Genomic DNA, 18,230 nt, shown 5'->3' with positions numbered 1-18,230 from the left:
AACATCAACAGACATGCTAAGATGAAAGGGGAAAATATCACAAGGCCCCAACCCTAGACAAAGAACTACAGGAGACCAAGGAATGCTAAGAGCAGAAGAAATAGTCTTCCCCAGGGAATAGCCCCCAGGTGATTATCTACTACCAGATGGTCAGCCCTGAAAATATATACATGCAAGTAACATTATATGGACTAATCAGATTGCATTTATATATCTAAGATGGATGAATACAGATAGAACAATAGTTAAAGAAAAAGAGGTTATGAATTGGAGAGGGAGCAAGCAGAGTACACAGGAAGTGTTAAAGAAGAGACAGGAAAGGGGAGAAGTGATGTGATTATATTTTAATTTCAAAAAATTTTTAAAATATAGAAATTAGGGCTGGAGAAATGGCTCAGAGGTTAAGAGCACTGCCTGCTCTTCCAGGGGACACAGGTTCAATTCCCAGCACCAATATGGCAGCTCACAACCATCTGTAACTCCTGTTATAGGGGATCCAACACCCTCATACAGACATACATGCAGACAAAACACCAAAGTACATAAAATAAAAATAAATAACTTTTTTAAAAGGAAAAGAAATCTAGAATTAAAAAAAATTATAAGGCTGGGCAGTGGTGGCACATGACTTTAATTCCAGCACTTGGGAGGCAGAGGCAGGTGGATTTCTGAGTTGAGATCAGCCTGGTCTACAGAGCAAGTTCCAAGACAGCCAGAGCTGTACAGAGAAACCCTGTCTTGAAAAACCAAAGCCAACCACTGTAATGCAAAGAAGAGGAGAAGTAGTAAATGGAGGAAGCTGCCCAAGTTATACAAGCACTGAGTGGCAGGCAGATCAAGGCTGACACTCAGATGCCCACACGTGCTGACATCAAATCTTATGTTTGGGCTCTCCATAGCACTTAGAATAATTTGGAAAATAACACTATGATTCTAATATTAATGTTATAATTTTTTTAAGACAGGGTCTCACTATGTAACTATGACTGACCTAAAACTCACTATGTAAACCAGGCTGGCCTCAAACTCACAGAGATCTGCCTGTTTCTGCCTCCCAAGTGCTGGGATTAAAGGTGTGCACCATTGCTCCTGGCAAATGTTCTAATTTCAGTTTTAAAAGCTTATTGAGACATAAACAGTTCACACTGAAATCGTTAAATAAAATCAGAGATCCAAAAAAATAAAGCTATAAAATTCTTAGAAGAAAAATAAAAAGCTTTATGACATTGGATATAGTAGTGATTTTTGGGAAATGAAACCAAATGCATAAGCAACAAAAAAGACTTCACCATAATCAAAAACTGGTAATAGCAACAAGATGAAAAAGCAATCTACAGAATGGAAGAAAGGATTTGTAAATCACATACCTGGTAAGAGGCTGAAAACCAGACTACATACTGAACTCTGGTAATTCAACAATAGCAGAAAGACACAGTTAAATAGACAAGACTACCATATGCATCCATTAAACACCAGCCTCCTGTGAACCTCACACTTCTGGGAACCAGCATTCTATTTTCTGTCACTATGACTTTGGCTACTGTAGGTACCACATTCCACGGCACCTGGCCTTGTGAGGAGTTTTTTATTTATAGCCTAGATAGTAACACCCTTTCCAGATTCACCATCTTTATGTATTTCCAGAATTGTTTAAGTGAGGACGTCTTAAATTCTTTCCTTTTTGTCTGTGAAATCTTATGTAACCCCAAGTACATGGGGATATAAAGTGCATATAAATCAAACATTTACTGGTAATAATTTAGAAAGAAAATTATTTTAAAACGATTTTTGGCCGGGTGTTGGTGGCACACGCCTTTAATCCCAGCACTCGGGAGGCAGAGGCACGTGAATCTCTGTGAGTTCCAGGCCAGCCTGGTCTACAGAGCGAGTTCTAGGACAGCCTCCAAAACAATACAGAGAAACCCTGTCTTGAAACACCAAAAAAAACAAAACAAAAATAATTTTTGATATATATAATTTTGACACATATTAAAGATGAAAGCAAGTATTAAAGATGCACACCAGCACCCACAAAAAGTTGAACATGGCAGTACACACCTATAACCATGCTTTGGGAGTTGAGACCAGAGGATTCCTGGGGCTTGCTGGCCAGTCAACCTAGCTAATCAGTAGCTCCAGATTCACTGAGAGAAGACCCTGTCTCAAAAACAGGTGGAAAGCAAGAGGATATATTAATGTCAATCTCTTGCCTCTACACAAATTCATACACATGTGCACACATACAATACATATACACACTAAGTGGTTTGATTTGAGACAGGATCTCACCATGTAACTCTGACTGTCCTGGAATTCCGTATGTAGACCAGGCTGGCCTCAAATTCACAGAGATCTACTTCTGCCTCCTCAGTGTTGGGATTAACAGCATATACTACTATTCCTGATGTAGTGTTTATAACATTTAATGAACATTTAGTTTCAAAACTCATTTATTAGTTTTAAAATGAAAGTACATAGCTAGGTGTGGTACCTCATACTTACCCCATCATATGGGAGGCTAAGGCCAGAGGATTGCCATGAATTTGAGACTATCCTGGCCTCCATATTAAGTTCCAGGCCATCATGGGCTACCGCACTGTAAACTGTGTGTCTGGCAGGAATGAGATATTCTAAGTAAATAGCTGTGCCCTCTCTTTGGTATCAGACTACTTTAAGAGTAGTCCCTAAGAAATCAGAATTTCCCTAGGAATCTCTAGCACCAAGAATGACTGAAGCCTTGGGGCAACCATAGGTAGTGCAGGAGAGCCTGGCCTTGCCTTGCAGGAGAGACAGGAGCTGAGACCATGGTGATCAAGGGCCCACATCATGACCAGACTGCTTAGTTATGTATATCCCTTGCATTGCATTTAAACCCTACTTCCAGTCAGACCCAAAATATGGCTTTAGTAGTGACTAGATCTCTTTATACCTCTTCCCAGTGTGTCCACATTGAATAAATCTCTTGTCTCTGCTTTTCACTATTAATTTGGCTTGTAGAAGATGGGCAGCCAAATTTGACTTGTTGATACAGGTATAACCCAGGTCTAGTAATAACATGAGACCCTGACTCAAAAAATAAAAATAACAAATACACCCTATTTTCTCTGTACTCCAAACTCACAGTAAACTAAAAAAGATTAGGCTTTGAACCCACATGGGTTCAAAGAATCAAAATCCACATTTAAAGTCCACTTTTAGCCACAATACCTCAAAGAAAACCTAGATTTGTGCTACAAGTCACTTTGGATATACTGTGGAAAACTAAACAGTAAAGATGAAGGATGGTGCCCAAGGTACCATTCCATTTTTAACTTACTTCCTGTATATTTCACTTCATACTGGCTGTGCCTCACACACTCCCTGCCAGGAACACTGAAAGGAAGGACCTGCTTCTGGTCCCTGAGGACTTTACAGTTCTCAGTGCAACTGTTTCCTAGGAAACCTGACATGCAGGAGTAAGGCACTGGCTCCCCCCCCTGCTGGGCAGCATTTTCAACAGTGGATAGTTCAGCATGGTTACATTCAAAATCTGTCCCTGACTAGCACTCGGAGGCAAGCCCTTCTCTCTTTGCCAGGAAGGCTACATACACTAGGACTCATTCTCTCCATCTTTGGATGGAGACCATCAAACCCTGACTCAAAATCATCACAGGCTTCTTAGTCTGCCACCAACTTAAGGAAACCAAAGACAAGAAGTCCCCACCTTACAAATCCCAGAGGGTTTGCTTTGTCTCTTGGATTCCCTAGAGATGATTTCAGCAGTGAGTATTTAAATTGGGTATTTAAATTGTGACTCTCTTCACCTGAGGCTTGGTCCCTGTGAAACAGGAAGATGCCTGACCCATAGACTGAGGCAAGAGGTAATGCTCTCGTACTTACCGTCTGGGACTGTCCCAGGAGACCTGGTGACATGCCCTAGCTCCCGCATAAAGCCCTGGAAACAGTCCTTACAGAGCAAATGTTGGCATGGCAGAAGCCGAGAACCCTCGCCACGCAGGTCCCGTCTGCACAGAGAGCAGGTCGGTGCCTCAGCCTCCAGGAACACATCTGTAGAATAGAGTGACTGCCTTGGAAAGCTCATGTCCAGGCCTGGGCCCATGTCTGCGCCTGTGTCTGGGGCTTCAGCTTTTCCACTGATATCCTCAAGGGTAAAGCAGCGTGTACAGCGAGCGAGTTCCACTCCCTGCAAGCGAAGCACAGGCAGAGGGGTTTATTCTTTGGGACAGAAGTTCCTGGACAGGTAAGAAGAGAAATCCTCAGAGATCCATGACCCTCAGCCTCAACCCTGCACGTGAGTCTGCAAAGAGTCCAGTGTCTTCACTGCAAAAACAAATCCCAGGGGTGTTTGCTGGGTTCTGTGTGTCTAACAAGATTTGATATGCTTCAAAAGTGCCCCATCTACCGGTGCCTCTCTTTACTGGTGGGCAAAGGGGATCCAAGTTTACTTTTGGAAAAGAGTTGAAAAATATAGTAAGCACCAAATTTACATATGCTTATATCAATCCTCACAACTACCCTTGGCAATAGAGATTATGACACTTTTACAAATGAAACCAAATCAGAAGGTATAGGTTTCGGGGAATGAGACTCTCAGAAGCAGGATGATACACAAAGACAGAAAGTGGTAGTTCAAATTCAAGCACAGGTCAGACTGATTCTAGACACCACACTCTGAACTGCTGGGATGTCCTCAGGCTGAGAGCCTTATACAGATTTCTCCTGAGTTCTAGTTAATATGTTATTTTTAAATTGTGTATATGTGTGTGTGTGTTTGCATGTACACATAAGTACAGTTGCCAGCAAAGGCCAGAAGAGGACAACAGACTCCCTGAAGTTGGAGTTACATGTAGTTAACAGCTGCCTGATGGGGGTGCTGGGAACCAAACCTCAGTCCTCTAGAAGAGCCATCTCTCCAGCCCCATTTTTTTGTTTTAGAGTTTTAAGATTTTTATTCTATGTATGTCATATAGTATAGCTGTCCTATCCGCATGTATGTCTGTGTACTAGTAAAATAGGAAAAATTAATAAAAGTCTAAAAACATAGACTACAAAGCCCATATAGGAAAGAGAAACCTTTCAAGCTCCTCTGAGCTCCCAAAGGCAGCCCGACAGATAAGGTTAAAACAAAGGACTGGGTACTTGACTAGAAGCCTGAGACCAGATAACATACCCCAGCTGTGTCAACATTTCTCTGTACTAATGAAAACAGACAGTCATCAACTCACAGTTGTAAAAATTCCTGGCCCAGGAGATAATTAACAAACTTATATTCCCTACAATATTATGCTCAATTGTATACTGCTTAAACATATAGTTATTGTTTTATCCTAGGTAACCACAGAAGCTTTGTAATCTCAAGACTTTTATCCTTGTGGACTTCCCCTTTAAAAACTCCCCTTAGCTATAAGCCCTAGCTTGCCAATAAAGAAACCTGCAGCTTGCTAATAAACCTTTGTTTTTATATTTGGTGAGTCACGTGCTTGGTGGTGATCTTTTTGGGGTCCCACAAACTGGGCATAACACTAGGTGTATGTCTGGTGTCCAAAGAAACCAGAAGATGGTGTCAAATCCCCTGGGACTGAAATTACAAAGGGTTAGAACTGCCCTGTGGGTGCTGGGAAATTAACCAGGCCCTCTGGAAGAGCAGCCACTGATCTTCACCACTGAGCCATCTCTCTGGCCCTCTAGTAATTTACTGTTTCACTCTAACAGTGGTGTTTTTAAGGGTACAGCTAAGGTCCACCCTAAAATTTTAGGAGTAGTATTGAATTTAAGACTAGCTCACACCAAGCCAGGTGGTGGTGGCGCACACCTTTAATCTTAGCACTTGGGAGGCAGAGGCAGGTGAATCTCTGTGAGTTTGAGACCAGCCTAGTCTACAAGAGCTAGTTCCAGGACAGCCTCCAAAGCCACAGAGAAACTCTGTCTAAAAAAAAAAAAAAAGAGTAGCCGGTCGGTGGTGGCGCATGCCTATAATCCCAGCACTCGGTTAGGACATTATATTATTGTGTGTTTACCAAACTTAGCCATACAAGTGAGTAGCATGTTTAAATCACATAGGTGGATTTAGTTTAACAAAAATTTCATCTTGATATGAAATTAATATTGCTAATCTGGCTGTTTGGGTTTTGTAGGGTTTTTTTTTTTATCATGTTTAAACACTGGTTCTATAATCACAGAAGAACTATGACCAAAAGGAGCTTGTGTCTACATTTATATTTGTATTTAATAAATATTTCATTTAGTTTGGCTCTGCAATTATGCAAGACTGGATCTTTAAGAACTAAGTCCACTGAGGAAGAAGGGTGATGAGATGAGGAAGGTCAGGCCTTTTGGGTCTAAAAGGTACCATCATGCAAAGAAACAGATATTGTGGGGGTCGCTGCAAACACCAGGGCTAGCCGAGTAACTATCTATGTGAGGCAAGGAAATACAGTTCAGCACAACTCAGTAGAGTCACCTGGCAGTTTATTTTAGGCATATTAAGTACAGTCTAATTTGGAAAATGTTTCCTTTCACACAATCCCCTGAGCACAAGGAGGCATGATTACAGTAAAGTACATGTTACTTCTTCCATGAAGATAGGTTCTGAAAATAGGCTACATGTGTTATCTTCAGGGCCTGGGGGAGGATCTGGTGTGGTTTAAGTCATACAGACAGTGCCAGCATCACGGGAGTGCCCCTAGTCATATTGATAGTGCAAGGATTACCAAGGCTGTTAGCAACTTCCATTCCCGGCCTTCTAGGTAGAAAAGAGATTATATTCTTTTCCCTTGAAAAGACAACCCCAGGGTTGGAGAGATGACTCAGCAGTCAAGAATATTGACTGCTCTTCCAGAGGACCAGGGTTCAAATCCCAGCACCCACATGGCAGCTCACAACTGCCTGTAAATTCAAGATCTGACACCCTCACACAGACATACATGCAGGCAAAACACCAATGCACATACAATAAAAATGTTATCTTTTAAAAAGAAGAAGAAAAGATAACTCCAAGTGTTTAGCAGTTCTGGTTTTCCTAGTGCTATCTATGAGCACAGGGACCTTTGTGCTTCTAACAGGATGAACCATCACTTCCAGTTCTGTGGGCATTGTCAGATAAATCGATTACATTAGATCACTGGTTCTCAAACTTTGTGACTTAAAACTTTTTTTTCAGACAGTGTCTTACCTCATACAGCCCTGGCTGGCCTAGAACTCACTATAAACCAAAACCTTGAACTCAGAGAGACTGCCTGCTTCTGCCTTCAGGGGTTTGGGATGTGCCACAAATAAAGACATGTGCCACCATCACCAGCTGTTGTTTTTTTAAAATTTTTTAAAGATTTATGTATTGATTATGGATATAGCATTCTGCCTGCTGGCCAAAAGAGGGCACCAGATCTCATTACAGATGGCTGTGAGCCACCATGTGGTTGGCTGGGAATTGAACTCAAGACCTCTGGAAGACCAGCCAGTGCTCTTAACATGAGCCATCTCTCCAGCCTCAGCTGTTGTTTCTTTTAACCAGATTTATAGACAGACACAGAGAGATAGAGACAGAGGCAAAGCTGGCAACAAATTGTACATAAGAATATAAAGAACAGGGGGGGGAGGGCACGGGAGGAGGGGAGGGAAAGGGAGAGGGACCTCGTACTGACTTGTGAAGCAACCTTGTTTCTTATCTAAATTTAAAATGGAAAATAAAAAAAATTAATAAAAAAAAAAGAATATAAAGAACAAAGACAGGCGTTGGTGGCACACGCCTTTAATCCCAGCACTCGGGAGGCAGAGGCAGGCGATCTCTGTGAGTTCGAGGCCTGCCTGGTCTACAAAGTGAGTTCCAGGACAGCCTCCAAAGCCACAGAGAAACCCTGTCTCGAAAAAAAAAAAAAAAGAATATAAAGAACATGTATAAAGAACAGGTGGGGAAAGGAATTGTAAAAGTTATAAAGTAAGCTGGGCGGTGGTGGTGCATGCCTTTAATCCCAGCCCTCAGGAGTCAGAGACAGGCAGATCTCTGTGAGTTCTGTGGTCTACAGAGCTAATTCCAGGACAAGCTACAGAGAAACCCTGTCTCAAAAAACCAAAAACCAAAAAGAAAAAGTTATAAAGTAGGTGCTAGGAAGAACTGTAATTGTTGATGAGATTAGCACCATTGAAGATAAATTTTGTGCTGACAAAAATGTGCCCTGAAGACAAGACTCCACCCACGAAAGGTTTCATCTTTTGAAATTCAAATTTATTTGAAAAGAGAAAACCTGAACTGAGAATGATGTGGAAGGCATTTCCTGCTCCATGCAGTCCAGGGAAGTCTTTCCTAGATCAGCACACAGAGGCACCAATTGTGGTTCAAAGGTGGCTTAATCTGGCACAGAACCTGGCAGCTCTGTCAATGTGGTATGGTTTTGTAGTTATGAAGGATGCTAAAGTAGGGAGCTGTGGAGGCTTGTGCCAGGCTTACTGGAGGACAGAGGCCAAGCAATGTGTGGGAGGATCAGAGTTCCTGCAAGGAAGCCCCGAGAAACTGCTGCATGAAGCTAACAGTTGAAGCTTAATTTGCAGGGGAAATCCCAGAATGTTGGTGATTCCGGAAACCCTGGGAGTTTGTCAGGGAAAGCTACAAAGTGGAGAGAGGTCTACGTGTCTCAGGTAGCAGAGCTGGAGGGACAAGACTGCTGGGTTTCAGCTTTGGTCTGACCTTTTCTTGGTATGTTCCATTTCTCCCTTTTGGGATGGAAATGTCTAGTCTGTGTCATGTACATTGGAATTATAGAATGTATTTTGTTTTGATTTTATAGAGGCTCACACTTAAGGATTTTCCCTGAGGTGGTTTTGTTTTTTGTTTTTGTTTTTGTTTTTTGTTTTTGTTTTTTATTTTGGTTTTTCGAGACAGGGTTTCTCTGTATTGTTTTGGAGGCTGTCCTGGAACTCGCTCTGTAGACCAGGCTGGCCTCGAACTCACAGAGATCCGCCTGCCTCTGCCTCCGGAGTGCTGGGATTAAAGGCGTGTGCCACCACCGCCCGGCTTGCCCTGAGTTTTAGCAGAGATGTTGTCCTTAGGATCTCTGAACTATGTTAAAGACTATGGGAATATTTAGAGATGGAGTAAACGCTGCATTATGAAGTGAAAGTGAAATTTCATATGATAGGGTTGGGGACCAGGAGGGCAAGGTGTGAAACTGCTGTGGTCAAGTTTCCTCATCCACTTGATGAGGGTTAGAATCACCATGGAAACACACCTCTGTGTTGAGGGTGTTCTCAAAAGAGGTTGGCTGAACAGAGACTTCCAAAACATGGGTCACACCATGCCGTTGGTTGGGGTCCTGAGCTGACTAAAAGAGAACATGACCTGAGGGCCCGGTGTTGGTGGCGCACGCCTGTAATTCCAGCACTCGGGAGGCAGAGGCAGGTGGTTCGAGGCCAGCCTGGACTACAGAGCGAGTTCCAGGACAGCCTCTAAAACAATACAGAGAAATCCTGTCTTGAAAAACCCAAAAAAAAAAAAAAGAGAGAGAGAGAGAGAGAGAGAGAGAGAGAGAGAGAGAGAGAGAGAGAGAACATGACCTGAGACTCAGACTCACCTCTCTGATTCCTGACTACAGATGAAATGACAATAATGCCATTCACATAAATGTTAACCCAGTAAAAAGATTACCTTGAAAGACCCCTACCCAGGACCCCCTAGGAAAAGAAAAGCAAGGCCAGGCCATTGCCTAATAAAAAAAACCCAAACCAGGTGCCTCACCCAGCTGGCAGGTTGTCAAACAGGATCTGTGGTCACCAGAGCAGTCATGGGACCCGGATAATAATTGCTGAAGTGTGCCAGGGTCTTTTATGTGTTAATACCAGGACACCTAGTCCTTGGCAACTACCCCTGCCCCCAGTTGTGTCTATGATCACCATAGTAGTCATGGGACCCGGATAATAATTGCTGAAGCGTGCCGGGGTCTTTCATAAAGTAATACCAGGAAACTTAGTCCGTGGGAACTACCCCTGCCCCCAAGATGAGCCAATGAAATGCCTGTTACTTATATAACCATTAAAACTCTATAAATATTGTACTCCCTGCAAGCCCGGTATGCTTTGCACCCGAGTTGCAGTAGCATCCGCAGGCGCCTGTGTACTCCATAAATCACCTCTTGCATTTGCAGCCAGTGGTCTGGCCCTGGTTCTTGGGCAGAGGGTTCGGTTCAGTGCCCGGTGCTTTGAAACTGCTGCATCAGGACTGACCTCACATGACCATCCTGGACATTCGGAGGGGTGAGCACCACTACCAGTGAGCACTATACAGGTGAAAAGAGAAAGAACTGCTTCATTCTTGTTTTCAAAGGGCAAGTGAAGTCCTTCTACCTGGGCAAAAGGTTTAAAGGCATATCTAAGCAGTAAGTATCTGATCTGAGAATGGGAAAAATGAGATGAGCCCCTTCATACACCTGTCCTCTGCTGATTATTCCTGTAACTCAGTCCATTTTCTCCTGAAAGTGAAAGAGATATACAGTTTGGGAGATTATATTTAAGCCAGGGACACCAAATTCCAATTTCTGCAGGGAGCAAGAAGTTTTCCTATGTAAAGTAACTATCTAAAAGAATTTGTGTCCCACCACCAGAGACGCTAGGAAACAAGGAGGACCCTAAGAGATATACATGGTCCCCTAGAGAAGGAGAAAGGGACAAGATCTTCAGAGCTAATTGCGAGTATGGGGGAGGGGAGAGGGAGTTAGAGAAAAGAGGAGGGGAGAGGAGGACATGAGCAGGAAAATGGAGTCAGGGGAAGAATAGAGGAGAGCAAGAAAAGAGATACCATAATAGAGGGAGTCATTATAGGTTTAAAGAGAATTCTGGGACTAGGGAAATGTCCAGAGATCTACAAGATTGACCCCAACTAACAATCTAAGCAATAGTCAAGAGGCTACCTTAAAAGCCCTTCTCTGATAATAAGATTGATGACTACTTTATATGCCATCCTAGAGCCTTCATCCAGTAGCTGATGGAAGCAGAAGCAGACACTCACAGCTTAACACTGAGCTGAACTCTGGAATCCAGTTGCAGAGAGGGAGGAATGATGAGCAAAGGGGTCAAGACCAAGCTGGAGAAACAGAAACAGCTGACCTGAACAAGGGATTGCTCATGGACCCCAGACTGATATCTGAGAAACCAGCATAGGACTGTTCCAGACTCCCTGAACGAGGATGTCAGTTTGCAGATCTGGTTAATTCATGGGGCCTCTGGTAGTGAATCAGTATTTATCCCTAGTATATGAATGGACTTTGGGAGCCCAATCCATATAGAGGGATGATATTCTCTCAGGCTAGACACATGAGGGAGGGTCTAGGACCTATTCCAAATGATGTGACAGACTTTGAAGATCCCCCAATGGAAGGCCCCACCTTCCCTGGGGAGCAGAAAGAGAATGGAATAGGGGGTCATGGGGGTAGGGGAGGAGGGAAGGAAGAGGGAACTGGGACTGATATGTAAAAGAAGCTTGTTTCTAATTTTAATTTTTTAAAAAAAGGAAAAAATCCATTTCATTAAATGGCAATCCCATTCAGAGAGAGAGAGAGAGAGAGAGAGAGAGAGAGAGAGAGAGAATTTGTGTCTGCTGTTACCAAATCTTCATTTTTCTTTTTTCCTTTTGGTTTTTTGAGAAGGGGTTTCTCTTTGTAGCCCTGGTTGTCCTGGAACTCCTTCTATAGAGCAGGCTAGCCTCTAACTCAGAGATCCACCTGCCTCTGTCTCCTGAGTGCCGGGATTAAAGGCATGTGCACACCACTAGCTGTCTTTTTTTTTTTTTTTTTTTGGTTTTACGAGACAGGGTTTCTCTGTATTGTCTTGGAGGCCTTGAACTCACAGAGATCCGCCAAGTACTGGGATTAAAGGCGTGCGCCACCACCGCCCGGCAACTGGCTGTCATTTTTTAAAACACCAGAATCTAGGTGTTTATTTGCCCTTTGAGACAAAGGAGATGGCTCAGTGGGTAAAGCTACTGCTGTGCAAGCATGAGGATCTGAATTTAAATCTCCAGAACCCACAGAAAGCCAGGCAGAGAGGTCTGGGCCTATCACCCAGTGCTGGGAGGCAGAAATGGGCAGATCTGGGAGCTCACTGCCTAACTCAAAAAATGAGATGAAGTCATTGAGGAAACACATGGGCACACATATTCATACATCACTAACAGAGAAAGACAAGTGTTGGCAACTATTTCAGTCATCTCCTGTCACTGTGACCTGAAATACTCACATTATAAAAGGATGTCTTAGTTAGGGTTTCTATAACTGTGAAGAGACACCATGACCACGACAACCCTTATAAAGGAAAACATTTAATGGATACTGGCGTATAGTTCAGAGGTTTAGTTCACTATTATCATGGCAAGAAACAGTAGTGTGCATGCAGGCAGACATGATGCTGAGGAGTTGCTGAGAGTTCCCCAGTCAGCAGGAGACTGTGTGCCACACTGGGTATAGCTTGAGCATTTGAGATCTCAGAACCTGCCTCCATAGTGACACACTTCTTCCTACAAGGCCACATCTACTTCAACAAGGCCACACTTTCCAGTACTGCCACTGGCTGGGCCAAGCATTCAAACACACGAGTCTATAGGGGCCATACCTATTCAAACAAAGGGAAAAGGGTTACTTTGTCTTGCAGTGTTAGCAATCCTAGAGTGGGATCAGGTGAACAGGAGTCTGGTAGGAATATAATTCTAATGACCTAAAGGCCTTCCATGAATCTCCCTGCCTCAAAGGTCCCATTGCTTCCCCAATAGCATAAACTGGAGAAAAAAAGTGCTGGGGGTAATTTCAGCACTTGGAAGGCAGAGTCAGGGAAGCCTGGTCTATATAGTAAGTTCCAGGCCAAACAGAGATACATGGTGAGGCTCTGTCTCAAAACATCAATAAAGACCCAAGATGGAGATGCAACAAGTTACATTTTAAAAGGATAAGAAAACACTCATGACTCCAGCAGCATGCAGCTTATGCCCTGTGCTTTTAGCCATTGAGAAACCTAAGCTAAATAAAACTTCATCCAGATAATGTGGAAGGAGGGGAAGCCTCACATACAATGCTACCTTGCCACAAGCCACCTGCTTTTAACACCTCACCACGTCTGTGGTTAGAGAAACAGCTACTGAATGTCTTTAACCTTTCAAGGGATGGTGTTGCAAACCTTTTCACATCACACCGGGAGGAGAATCGTGAAGACTGTTTGCTTGGGTAAGGGCGTTCAAATTACTATCAAAACATAGTGTTTATATGTCAGTGATAAAGACAGTGAGTGAGAAACATTAATGAGAATTCATACTCTGCTAGACTGCAGAACGCATGGTTTTTGTTTGATTGTTGTCTTAGGTACAATCCTGTGGCCATAGCCCTAACAAGACTTTGTCATCTTTGTTCACTGTTCTATCTTCCCCTACACATCTATGTACAGCACCAGAACAGAGCACACCCCCAATCAATACTTTTAAAATGACTGACTGAATGAAAAATACTTACTTTATTCATTCAAAGATAAGAAAAACACATTTAAGGGGACTATGTTCTTTCTTCAATAGAATTCAGCTGGTTCTTTTACAAAGCAGGTAAAAGAACCAATGGTTCTGTGTTCTCCATAATTGAACCCTGAGAAATTTAATTAAAACCTAAATATTTAAGCCTCTCTTGTTTGCACTATTTGGTAAACTGGTCTCTACGATATGAGAATTCTCTTTACAGTTTACTGTTGTGGATTGGAATGGCAGGGTTTTCTATCCCAGCTTCCTACGAGCTTGTAGGAATTTATTTGTCAGGTAGTACAAAAAGATTTAAAAACAAACTTACTCCAACATTGGAAAGAAAGGTGATTAGAAATCAGTAATCTTCAAACTGACTTGGTTTTTCTTTTGTGCTTTAGAAAACTCCACCTGTTAGCCTATTGATTTCCCCCTAAATACTATATATCAAAAACTACTGAGAAGGCAAACCAAAGCTCTAAGCATCAAGAAATTGAAATAGAATTAGAAACTGCACATACTACTGGTATACAAATTGGTACAATTCATCGTAAAAACCATCAACATAAGATGAATCCCAAAGATGTTCATACCGTATAATCCAAGAATCTCTCTCCTGGGATTTTATTCTAGACAAGTTATTGGCCAAAAGAAAAAGTCCATTGTACACAATGTTTAGTGCAGCTTTGTCTTCAACAACAAATACAGTAAGAACCAAAACACAAAAACAAAATACACAAGAAAATGGCTTAGTACAGCATAGCACATGTTGAAGGCAAATTACCCTTCAGCTGTTGAAAATAGATCTGAAGGGCTGAGGTAGCAGTTCAGTGCTTATCTAGAATGCTCAAGGCACCAGGATCAGTTTCCAGCACCACAAGAAATAAAATGAACAAATCCTCACTCCTGGGCAATGATAAAGAAAATGTCATGGAATTAAATAAAATGCAGACTACAAAAGGAGAAAATAGGGTTAGGGGAGGAGATTAAGTGAGTAAGAGTGCTTGATGTGAAAGCCTGAGGACTGGAGTTTGACTCCATAGCACCCACATATTAATAAAAGTCATAAATGGAGCTGGAGAGATGGCTCAGAGGTTAAGAGCACTGGCTGCTCTTCCAGAGATCCTGAGTTCAATTCCCAGCAACCACATGATGGCTCACAACCATTGATAATGAAATTTGGTGCCCTCTTCTGACCTGCAGGGATACATGCAGATATAACATTGTATACATAATTAAAAAAAAGTCATAAATGGTCATGCATGACTATAGCCCCAGTGTTGAGAGTGAAGATGGGTGAATCCCAGGAGCTCAATGGCCAGCGAGGCCTGGTCAAAACTTCAAGCTTCGGGTCCAGTAAAGAACCTTGTCTCAAGAGAAAAGGGCAGAGAGCAAAGGAGACACCAAGAGGTAAACTACTCCTCTGACCTCCACATATGTGCTATACACCCACACAAATGCGCGCACACACACACACACACACACATACACACACACACACACACACACACACACACACGGACGGACGGACGGACGGACGGACAGACTAACACACTGTGATCACCAACTTTGCAGCACCTATGTTTTCATGTCATGTGAGGCAGTATGACTTGAAATGTCTATTTTTTTTAGAATTCCTTTTAATGTTGCATTTTTCCTATTACATATATATTTTTTAATTCCTTATAGAATAAATCTGGACTTCCAGGTTTTTCTATACTCCTCACATTTAAAAAAAAAGTGACAGACTCTGGCTCTTCTTACTTTGAATTGATAGTAAACTCTCTCTCTCTCTCTCTCTCTCTCTCTCTCTCTCTCTCTCTCTCTCTCTCTCTCAGGTCTCATGATGTAGCCTTAACTGGCGCTGATCCACATGTGTTTACCTCCCCAGTACTGGGACTAAAAACCTGTGATACATGCCAGACCAGTAGTTTCTCTTTAAAACATGTTCTTTCCAAATGTCCAATTAAAGATGAAGAACCAGCCGGGCGTTGGTGGCACACGTTTTTAATCCCAGCACCCAGCACTCGGGAGGCAGAGGCAGGTGGATCTCTGTGAGTTCGAGGCCAGCCTGGTCTACAAAGCGAGTTCCAGGACAGCCTCCAAGACAATACAGAGAAATCCTGTCTCGAAAAACCAAAAAACAACAACAAAAAAAGATGAAGAACCAGACAAGGCTTGGGGCTGGAGATGGCTCAGTGTTTAAGAGCCTTGCTGCTCTTCCAGAGGACCCAGGTTCAGTTCCCAGGGCCTTCACTGGGTGGCTCACAACCATCTGGAACTCCAGTTCCAGGGGATCCAATGTCTTCATTTGTTCTTAGCAGGCACCTGTAGGCATCATACACTCACACAGACAAACATACATATATACACATAAATAAAAACAGATCTAACGAAAGAAAGAAGACAATGGTGACAACAGGTCTGAAGTATTCATACTTCCAAGAACAGCACTGTCTGAAATACAAAGCAAAACTAGGAACCCAGAGAGGTGACAAAGGGAAAGAGGCAACAAGGGCATGTTTTCAGATGACAGTGTGTTCCCAAGACCATGTGGAGAGAGGTCTGAGATTTACCTGCCTCACCAGGTGGCTGCTGCCTGGTGTCATCTCCCTTTGCTTCATTTCACAAGTATTTTTCTGAGCCCTGACCCTCTGAAGTATCTCACATGCCTGTGATGTCACAAGGTTGTGTCGTACTTCATAGAATGGTCACAAAGGACAATTCCCATGGATCACGTTCAAGGTCATGTCCCATCTGCCCCATGGGGAGGAGAGGTGACCCAATGTCTTATCAGGCTGCTATTCAACTTTGTAGATACAGAACTGAGCCTTTTCTGTTTTGTCAGAGCAGTAACCCTGAAGCAGCTGACTTTGTTGAACAAGTACAAAAAAGAGTCATGAGTCAACTGGTTACCAAGAGAGGACGAAAGGGAGCTGCCTAGAAAACCACAGCTCGACAAATCCCCTAAATACTCCATCTACTCTAGCGATCAAACTATCACCAAGACCATCAGTTGAGTACCAAAGGCAACAGTGAGTCCTAGACTCACTCAGGGAGGTGTTCTGTTCAGCCAGGTGTCCCAAGGAGAGGATGTAACTCCCCTATACCGAAGAGCTTGGCAGACTATTCAGAACAGAATTTGATCTCCGCCCTTTGCCCTGATGTGAGCCTTGATCCAGGGCTCATTAAAGTTCACTTGATGTTACGGTCCATTCCCAAGGCTCTTCCCAGCTTACCTCCATTGACGGTCATCTTCCCAGTGGCGATTTCTAAGTAATTTGGCTCATCACTTGCACAATTATCAGACTGTGGAAGGTCTCTTAGAACTTAATCCCTCCTCTCAAACCCCTCTTTCTGCTGGTCACAGGCAGTATATGATTAATGCCTGTGAGACGAAGGAGAGAAGATCATAATGTGAGGTCAGAAAGGGAGTGGTCACTGAGGTAAAAACAGGGGATCTAGAGAGAGAAGGGTAAGTCTAAGGCCCAGGCTCTGTATCTTACCAACTACATAACCTCTGACAAGTCACACAGTTCTTTTGTGTCTTTTGTCTCATGCATAAAATGAAGCTAGCAGTCCTGAATCCTCAGGCCAATACACTTTGTAAATTTCAAAGCACTCTGAAAATGTTGGGCCTAATACCATGGTGGCCTGGAGTGTACTGGACATAACAGATTATTAAGGTAGTTCTCAAGAGTTCAGGAAGAGTTGGTCATGATGGTACATGCTTAAAATCTCAGAATATGGGAAGTTGAGACTGGAAGATCAAAAGTTTAAGTTTAGGGAAATCATGACTGGTACTAGAAAACCAGCTACCTAGGGCTAGTGAAGACATGAGTAGTTGTAAATATTTGTCCTTAGATTCACAGATAATAGTCCTCAGCCCGCATCAAGGAAACTTCTCTTTGCAATAGGCAAAGAGAGACCGATACAGAAAACCACAGCCAAGCAAAATGTAGAGTTGTGGAGTTCAGTCCCACTGGACACATCTATAAAACAACTCCTACACCTACAGCTCTGGGACCATTGCAGTAGAAGGATAGAAGTCGGGCGTTAGTGGTGCACGCCTTTAATCCCAACACTCGGAAGGCAGAGGCAGGCCCAGGACAGGCTCCAAAGCAATACAGAGAAACCCTGTCTCGGGGGGGGGAAAAAAAAAAAAAAAAAAAACCGGCCGGGCGTTGGTGGCCCACGCCTTTAATCCCAGCACTCGGGAGGCAGAGGCAGGTGGATCTCTGTGAGTTCGAGGCCAGCCTGGACTACCAAGCGAGTTCCAGGACAGCCCAAAGCCACAGAGAAACCCTGTCTCGAAAAACCAAAAAAACAAAACAAAACAAAAAAACCCAAAAAAAAAAAACAAAAGAAAAAAAAGGAAGGAAAATAGAGCTTTTAAGAATCAGAGAGCAGCCTGGCGTTGGTGGCGCACACCTTTAATCCCAGCACTCGATAGGCAAAGGCAGACGGATCTCTGTGAGTTCGAGACCAGCCTGGTCTACCAATCGAGTTCCAGGACAGGATCCAAAACAATACAGAGAAACCCTGTCTCGAAAAACAAAAACAAACAAAAAAAGAACCAGAGAGCAGAGGCTTTGCTGTGAGATTGTCTCCCAGTGGCTTTGCTGTGAGATTGTCTCCCAGGAATGTCAGATGTTACACCCATAAAGTCTCACCATTATGACTGCCTAAACAGGAGCTGAACAAGGACAATTACAGTCCCAGTTAAAAAATTATAGATTATCATGCTTATCATATC

At 43.0% G+C, this 18,230-nt stretch overlaps 1 protein-coding gene across 2 annotated transcripts in view; it reads right to left on the bottom strand.

The window, feature by feature from the left end:
- Trim66 (tripartite motif containing 66) overlaps positions 1 to 16,918 on the bottom strand; it is a 69,376-nt gene extending 52,458 nt beyond the window's left edge. Inside the window, exons 1-2 of one of the 2 annotated variants that reach the window (XM_040756655.1) lie at positions 16,714 to 16,918; positions 3,880 to 4,183 (exon numbers count right to left, since the gene is read on the bottom strand). In XM_040756655.1, the coding sequence (XP_040612589.1) occupies positions 3,880 to 4,183; positions 16,714 to 16,719 (310 nt within the window). In that variant the 5' untranslated portion in view covers positions 16,720 to 16,918. Of the gene's footprint in view, positions 1 to 3,879; positions 4,184 to 16,050; positions 16,092 to 16,713 lie in introns of those variants that run through there. The other variant, XM_040756646.1, reaches the window with a different exon arrangement.
- Positions 16,919 to 18,230: the final 1,312 nt, after the last annotated feature.

Source organism: Mesocricetus auratus, unplaced genomic scaffold (assembly GCF_017639785.1).
Source record: "Mesocricetus auratus isolate SY011 unplaced genomic scaffold, BCM_Maur_2.0 Super-Scaffold_4256, whole genome shotgun sequence".
Lineage (NCBI taxonomy): Eukaryota > Metazoa > Chordata > Mammalia > Rodentia > Cricetidae > Mesocricetus > Mesocricetus auratus.
The sequence above is the reverse complement of the archived record's forward strand: the minus strand, read 5'-3'. Positions and strand labels throughout refer to the sequence as shown.